General features: G+C 34.9%; 1 protein-coding gene across 1 annotated transcript; it reads right to left on the reverse strand.

The window, feature by feature from the left end:
- Positions 1-361: 361 nt before the first annotated feature.
- On the reverse strand, positions 362-7,691 carry LOC132309142 (uncharacterized). Its single transcript, XM_059807489.1, has 9 exons — positions 7,524-7,691; positions 5,026-5,104; positions 4,936-4,973; positions 4,745-4,836; positions 2,784-2,850; positions 2,465-2,543; positions 2,216-2,362; positions 1,606-1,769; positions 362-502 (listed from the first exon to the last, which is right to left on the reverse strand). Exons 1-9 carry the CDS (start codon positions 7,689-7,691, stop codon positions 362-364), a joined length of 975 nt encoding a protein of 324 aa, XP_059663472.1.
- Between the last annotated feature and the right edge of the window lie 202 nt (positions 7,692-7,893).

The following is a 7,893-nucleotide window of genomic DNA, read 5'->3' on the forward strand; positions in this document are numbered from 1 at the left end:
AGCCTTGGCTGTCAATGCTATTATCCATGCAGTAACAAAGTGCATAATCTTTCTGCTTAGCCTAATTAGCAAGGATGTACCTAACTGGACCTCAGTCCGGCAAGTTCTTTTTGTTCTAATTTTGTATAGACATTTTCCAATAATTCAAAGTCACTACCTAGAATTTCCAAAACCTCTTCAGTCTTTAACATGTATATTCTTCAGTCTTCAATTCAAAATACACTACCCTCTACTATTTTTTCTTCTCTTCTAACTAGTCATTTCCTTTTCTTTTTATCCTGCTTATCTAACACACAAGTGAAATATTGGTGTCTTATGGAAGGTGGTGTTAACAAACAAATTTGCATGTCAGTAACGACTACTATAGCCTGTAATATACACGTTTCATGTCGAGGACACCGGCAACGAGACCCCGAAATAAAATCTCGAGCAGTACGAATGCCAGGGTTCCCCACTTCTTTGAATGAAGCATGAACTGCAATACTGATTCCGTGTTGTCAACCTGCATACCATACGCCAAATGAAGCGATAAAGCAAATATCTATAATGAAAGCATTTTTACATGAAGATAATAAATAATTTATAGAAGGGGAGGCTGTATTAATTGTATGTTTCATGGTTTACAAAGTGTAACTCGGCCATATCTACCGCACTAAAGAATAATTACAGAAAATGAAGTCAAAATTCACACCAATAATGTGATTCAAATTACACATAGATCGGCCCTCCTAAATTATATCTTCCACTCATCTAAAGTCCTCTAATCTACCATCCTTCTCTACAATAGCAAATCTTCTATTAAATTTGTGATTTGAAGCCCGATCTTTTCATTTTAAACATCATCCAAATGGGGCTTAAAGAAAAATAAATAAATACTTTTTTCCAAAATAATGAAAATAAATACAAAGATGGAAATGTGCTTTCTAATAACGAATAAATCGTTCAAAAGGGAGCTTACACTTGAGAGGAAGTGGAATAATAAATAAACTCTTTTACATGGTCAGATAAAGGAAAATGCATTTCACGGCCTTATTTTTAGAGGACACCATATCGTATATCTCAGCAAGCAAACCAAACACTAAATATCTAAAGCACGCACGAACAAATGGTAGTTTCTAGGACCAAAGAAGTTTTTTGTAGTAGATATCTCCTTACAAGTCTCTTACTGATCTAAAGATTTTCAGCTTGTATTATATAATAAGTTTGTATTGAATAGAAGAAATTGCATGATCAAATGTCAATGACAGGAAAATGAGAAAATATTTTTCATAAAGAGATGGTAATAAAATAGAAACTTGTGATGCAGGAGAGAAATGAGGGAGCTACCAAAGTTGTTTTCTGGTGAACGCCAATAGAAACCTTGTAGAGCTGCTGGAAAGAGGTCTCAAGCAGCCAAAAATATAAATAATGAGAGCATTCTTTCCCATCCATTGCAATAGCTACGTGGGCCTTTCAATATGTCTGACATCAACCTGCATCAAATCCTTTTGCAATAAGCACACAGAAACTTGATTTCAACCATTTAGTTTTTTCCTTCTGTATTTGTTTGGTAAGAATTCTTGCAAGATCTTAGTTTATGCAGGGAAGAAAGTCAATTTTTGCAACCAAGGTAATTCTAATTCCACTTCCAACACTTTTGCATCCGAGTTTTGAGTTCGACCAAAAGTGGCCGGAAAGCTGTCTTGCTGCTATAGCACCAGTCGTTAAACCATAAAGCAGAAAAAGCTGATTGGATAACAATCGTAATATGTTTTCTTTCCTTTCTCCCCCTGCCACCTCCAAAACAAAACAAAGCAGCAGCATAGAATTCCCACATCCTTTAACTTATATTTACATTTGTACGAGAAAGAAATGATAATACCATGGTTTTATATTAAAAACCTAGTTTTGTGATTTGTTAAATTTCAGCAGAAGCAGCTTAACGCTTAAATAAGAGTTATTGACCTACTTATGTTAGAAATGTACTGTGTTGTTAACACTATAAAGAAAGCACAAAAATATGATTGAATAAAAGATAGTTCAGCATGGATAAAAGAAAATGTCTTATATTTTTCCCCCAAAGTAATAGCATCTTCATTAGAAAAAGTGTGCTACTCCATTTAACATATTTTTATGACTGGTTCGTTGAGAAGCTCGAGTTTATGAGAGAAATACAAAAAGATTAATTTAGACACTTAAATAAATCAGATATTTCTTGATTAGTGAAATAAATTACTATGCAGAAGTCTTATTATTACGAAAAATACTAGTGTGTAAAAGAATAAGCTTACGATGTAAAAGATAATGGTTAAGAGGAATCCTGATGTTCCTGCCGTGATGCACATATAGCTCAATGTGTACAGTGGTTTGGAAAAAGGAACACCTAAACGGTCAAGCACACAACGTAGCCATTGTTTAGAGGAGTGCAAATGAAACTTCGTAAGATATTATACCGCAAAACAGATGCTGACATAAAACAGTATACCAAGGACATCTAAGACATATCCCAAGATCAGTAGAGGAAAGGAAGACAGAGACCACAAAAATACCCTCTGCATGTTGCCCTGCAGTGAAAAGAACAAAATTAATAAACTCAAGATTAGGTGCGCCATTGGTTGATGCAATGTACAATTTCTGGGCTGTCAAGAGTGAGAATGCTAATGTCAAAAGTTTGTCTGCGTCTAGTCAGACATCTCAACACTCCGCATTGGCTACGCCAACACTAGGTAATGACCTTTAAGAAAAGACTTGAGAAGCAATTCCTGTTATAGAATATGTTAAGCGAAAAGAAAGAATTATAATACCTTAAAATGAAGAGCAATGTGTCCACATTGCAGTCCCACAAAACACGTAATGGCCGCCATCAATGAACTAGAGAAATTTTTCAAAATGAAATGAGAAATTTCACAAGAGAACCTAGCTATGAGATTATAGAAACAATATTTTCTGAGACTAACTCTGCCTGTGTACATCAGGAAACAGAAGAAAATGTTTTTAAGTGTACCTTGATTATCCTAGATAACAATACAATAAACTAATATCAAGTTTAATAACCCACAAAAATCTTAGGAAAGGAGAAGCATGCCACTTCAGTAAATAAGACAATGTGTGCACATTAGATATTAATCCCCCAAAAACGAATGGTCAATACTAATAATATGATTTGTCACCCTACATAGACTCACTTTATCTTACAATGCAAGACCTAGAGTGGGCTTTCTGTAGAGTGGCATGAGGAATAAGTTTAATGATCACTTTGTAACTAAAATCGATTGGTCATTACTCATTAGTGTACCTAAAGAGGATGACTTTTGTTATTTGTATTTTGTCTCGTTGAACAAACCCACTTAAACATATTAAATGGGAGAATAGAGGGGGTGGATAAGTATGCAGATGTAGATGTGGCCACGGAAATGATGCAACTGTGTAAAGGGATCGTGAAAGCTTCTGCAGAATTCATGAAGTAAATGTGCTTTATGTGGGAGATAAACGTAGGTGTTTTTCTGGCATAAATCATCATAGAGAATTTGCCACTTAGGATGAAGATCCCAGAATCTTCTTCTTTGCAGTATGTTCATATAACAGCTGACAGAGACAGACATCATCCATTACATCAAACGTTAATGTTGGTACTGTGATCTTGTTAATTTGAACAGTACATGATAGGGAAATGAACTCGCTTAATGACATTTCTGAAATGTTCTATGGTCGAACTGAGATGGACATCATCCATTACATCAAACGTTAATGTTGGTACTGTGATCTTGTTTATTTTCAACATTGCATGATAGGAAAATGAACATGCTTAATGTCATTTCTGAAATGTTCTATTGTCGGATTATAAGGATTGAGGTAGATTATTTACAAGGACCAAATACCTGCCCCAATGTGCATTTAAGTTGGCTTCTAATATTTTATCAGACCCCCATGGTGCCAACTATTAATAAATTTGGAATTGGAATTGTAAATTGTAAACTTCTAAGCACACTTCAGCTCCTAAAACTGATTCCACTTGCCCAAAACACCACCTCATTGTGACATGTGTTTACTTTTTCCAGCCTCCAAGCTTATATTTTTTCAAAATTTATAGTTTCAACGTCTATCAAATCAAAGATAAAAAGCTTGAATTATCTTTCTCTAATATGATCACACATAGATGAAAGTATATAATCAATACACTAGCAAATTCATGGAAAACAACTTGCAAATGTCATGGAAAAAACCTAATATTATGCCATAGATTTCTTACATTGAAGAATTAATTTACCATTCAAGATTCATTGTGGCCCTTAGATGAATAAGTAACAAACAATGATAACATTCAAGATTTGTGGTGGATCATTATGGCATAAATTGATTCCCTCTCGTCAAATGGAGCAGGAAACATGTCAGATATAGTGGCAAGGTACATTTGTAGTTAGCTTCTCAATGCTAGTGGAGTAGAGCAGCAAAGCAATGGTCTTTCACAGCTTGTTCCCTTAGGCAAATTAATGGGAATTTCAAAGAAAAAATAGAACCATATTTCATGTTGAAGTCAGCTAAAAGGAGTCTATAGTCAAGATAAAGGCCTTGGTTTTTGATTATCCACCTACTTGGGCAGCACCAAATAGATAGTATACAGCTGAAATACCTAGTACTGAGACAGATGAAAACCCACTCTCTTATTCTTTAAGGATTTTCCACTCTTACAAATAAAAATACAACAATAATAATAGTTGACAACATGGAAATATCAAGAGAAAAAAAAGGCAGACAGTTAGCAGACCTTAAGATGCCCTCTGGATCAAATGGAGCAAGGCACCACTGAGGTGAAGTTGGTAGTAGAGGTCCATAATCAGGAGAATTGACACTGCATTCCTATAAACATGAGGAAGGTCACCTATACAAAGAACAGCAAAAGAGTTTTAAGATTTAAATACAGAAAAGACAGCAGTCATCAGAGAAGATTCTGAGCACCTTTGTTCTTCTGTACACAGGATGTTGATAAAGATGATGTTCACCAAGAAAATATCGATGCACCAAGAAAGTATCGATGATAAAGATGATGTTCACCAAGAAAATATCGATCAATTAAGCCTACTGCATTGCAAGGAGGTTCAAGACTGCCCATCACTCCACATTGCACCTAGTAAACAAGTTGGTGGAGGAGAATTAGTTCTCTACACTGAAGCAGAAAATTTTAGTACAAAATGGGGAAGAAAAAAAAAACAGAAAAGAAAAGAGCCTCAAATGACATAATAATATGTTGAAATAAAACTTAACCAAAAATAAATAAATTTAACCTAACATTTGCAGATCAAAATAAAAAAGAAGCAACCTCCCAATTTCAGAAAAGGATTATGTAATACACAGGATGCAATGATTTTTCAGTACCAGTTTAACACAACAGCATACATCTAAAAATGTAAGTTACGCACTGAAACTATGTCTTCATAAGGTCCTTAAGCTTAAGACTCGAGAATTCTTATCCAAAATGTAACTTGACATTCTAATAATTGTAAACAGGAGTCATACATTGGAATAAACTAACAACCCCTCATAGCATCTTTAACATGAATCATATCACCACTTACAAAGGCAGAACTTGGGTTTTGCTCACATAGCCAAATTGTCACAACCAATTTCACCTCATCTCAGAATCTCAAATGGTGGTAGCTCTTAAGTCTCTATCAATCATCCACAACCCCTCTACACAGGCAGAGCCAGGAATTTATCCCTAGGGAGGCCAATATATATGTATACTATACAGAAAATATTGGATCAATAGAACAGATGGGCATAGAAAGTACTAGTGGGTCATTTTCAGTTGCAAGCCTCGCGTTAACGTCAGTGGTAAAGGATTATACACTAACAAATTTCTAGCGGTAAGTGTCAATTTCTGCACAACACTATATTATATGAAAGTTATTTCAATTTTAATATAAACAAAAACTTGCAAGGTTATGTAAAATTCATCATCAACAAAATTTATACTAGATATAAAAACAATTAAGACAATATAACCAAATATTCAATAAAAATAAATAAAAAAGAGCAGACATTCTCCTTATAAATTTTATTTTCTTCACAGCAAAGTTACATAAAATTCTCAATTTCTCAAGCATGGACACAATGTTGGGCTGTCATTTGAACTTTATAAGGTTGTGCCTAGTATGCAAAATTTAAAAAAAAAATAAAAAATTGGGGGGGGGGGGGGGGGCGGACCTCCTGTAGGGCTTTTAAAATATCAGGGAAGCCATGGCTATCCTTAGCCCTAACATAGATCAATCCCTGACTTTTCATCATTATGTAATGGACACCATGTTTCTTCACTTAATACAGCTGTTTTATTAAAAACAAGTTATACCAGGGTGATAGCAACCAGAAACTTACTTGCGCATTTCGAGAAACTAGAGGGAAAACAAACACAAATTACACATTTTTTTCTTGAAATTTCTAACAAAAGTTTTTACATTGTTCTATTCATACTAGTCTCCACACATAATGTTTTTCAACTTACATAACGGAACAAACATTTTCTATGCACATTATGCATATATATATATATATATATTCTCCTTAAAGAAAGATATTCATAATAATTTGTTCTTAATTTTCCTTAAATTGTTCTTAACCAACACCACATAGAGAGACAAATAAACACAATGGTGCTTTCCTGGCCTCTTTTATTTAGGGGTCATTTGTTGTCTTTCTTTCAAGCTCCTTCAAACAATCAAAGCAAATGCTAAATTGTCACCTACAGGGTGAGGAGTTAAAGTTTCACCCAACTGTTGTGTGATAAAACATATCGCTCCATTTCTTAGTTTGATTGCAATCCAGGGGCCAAATATCTTTCCAAAAGTGGGCAACTGTAAGCGCCAGAGCCAGGATGTTGTTGAAGAAGGAAAATTAATGGACACAAACTTGGAAAAAATAAATCTTTTGTTTTGTTAGTTAACAATATTTAAATATATTGTAGCTAAGAGAAAAGAGCTATTAAAAAAGTAAAATTAATATATATATATAATCCACTTTGAATATATATATATATATATATATATATATATATATATATAGTACCATATAATTAACCTGCACTAGCTGCCAAATTTGCATGGAAAAAACTGCAACTTATTATTACAGCCACCTCATCATCAAATTTTGAGAGGCTCTCTCATAGTCAACAGAGTCAATTAAAGAGAGGAAGGGACAAGTCCCAACATAAAGACATATACTATTACCAAAGAAAACATAAAGACATATAACCATGTCTAATCTGCCATCCGATCTTAAGCTACAAGTCTATAATCATGTCTACTTAGCTGTCGGATTGTAAACTACGAACCTGCCATACCTAAAATAAAAAAAAAAACGTAAAGACATATAAAATTACCAAATAAAACATAGAGACATATAACCATGTCTATTCAATCCATCGTCCGATCTGAAGCTACAAGTCTACAACCATGTCTACCTGGTCGGATCGTAAACAAAGAACATGTCCGGAGATACATGTTCAACCACATGTCAGTTCACCACTGGATCTGGACCAAGAGCAAGAGCACCTGAGGAGGAGGAGCGCCTTCGTGGTTCACCGGAGGAGGAACGTCATCTTCGTCTTCTTCGTCGTTCTCCTGAGGAGAATGAGAAGTTTCGTCGTCATCATCGTCCATCAGTAAAACCTCGAAAGCGTTCTCCAGTTCCACTGGGGAGGAGGGTGCGTAAAAAGTCATGACAGAGAGAGTTGAGCTTTAGATGTATAAGAATGAGAGAGAGAGTGAGTGAGGATGTGAATGTGAGAGAGAGAGAGAGTGATGATGTGAATGAGAGAGAAAGAATGTGTGTGTATATATAGAAAGAGGGGCATGCGCAGGTTAGTTAAAGAGTTAGATAAAACGCACGTTATCCACACGCGGAGGTTTCGGTACAATCCAT

The sequence above is a fragment of the Cornus florida genome, unplaced genomic scaffold (assembly GCF_030987335.1).
Source record: "Cornus florida cultivar Cherokee Brave unplaced genomic scaffold, ASM3098733v1 CherokeeBrave_3.0.0_Hap2_Chr05, whole genome shotgun sequence".
Classification (NCBI taxonomy): Eukaryota; Viridiplantae; Streptophyta; class Magnoliopsida; order Cornales; family Cornaceae; genus Cornus; species Cornus florida.

Coding starts and splice junctions, on each gene's coding strand:
- LOC132309142 (XM_059807489.1), bottom strand. CDS start 7,691: ATGACTTTTTACGCACCCTCCTCCCCAGTGGAACTGGAGAACGCTTTC. Junction 5,105..7,523: donor AAGGCGCTCCTCCTCCTCAG/GTGCTCTTGCTC, acceptor CTTGTTTACTAG/GTGCAATGTGGAGTGATGGG. Junction 1,770..2,215: donor AATAATAAGACTTCTGCATA/GTAATTTATTTC, acceptor TGGAGGTGGCAG/GGGGAGAAAGGAAAGAAAAC.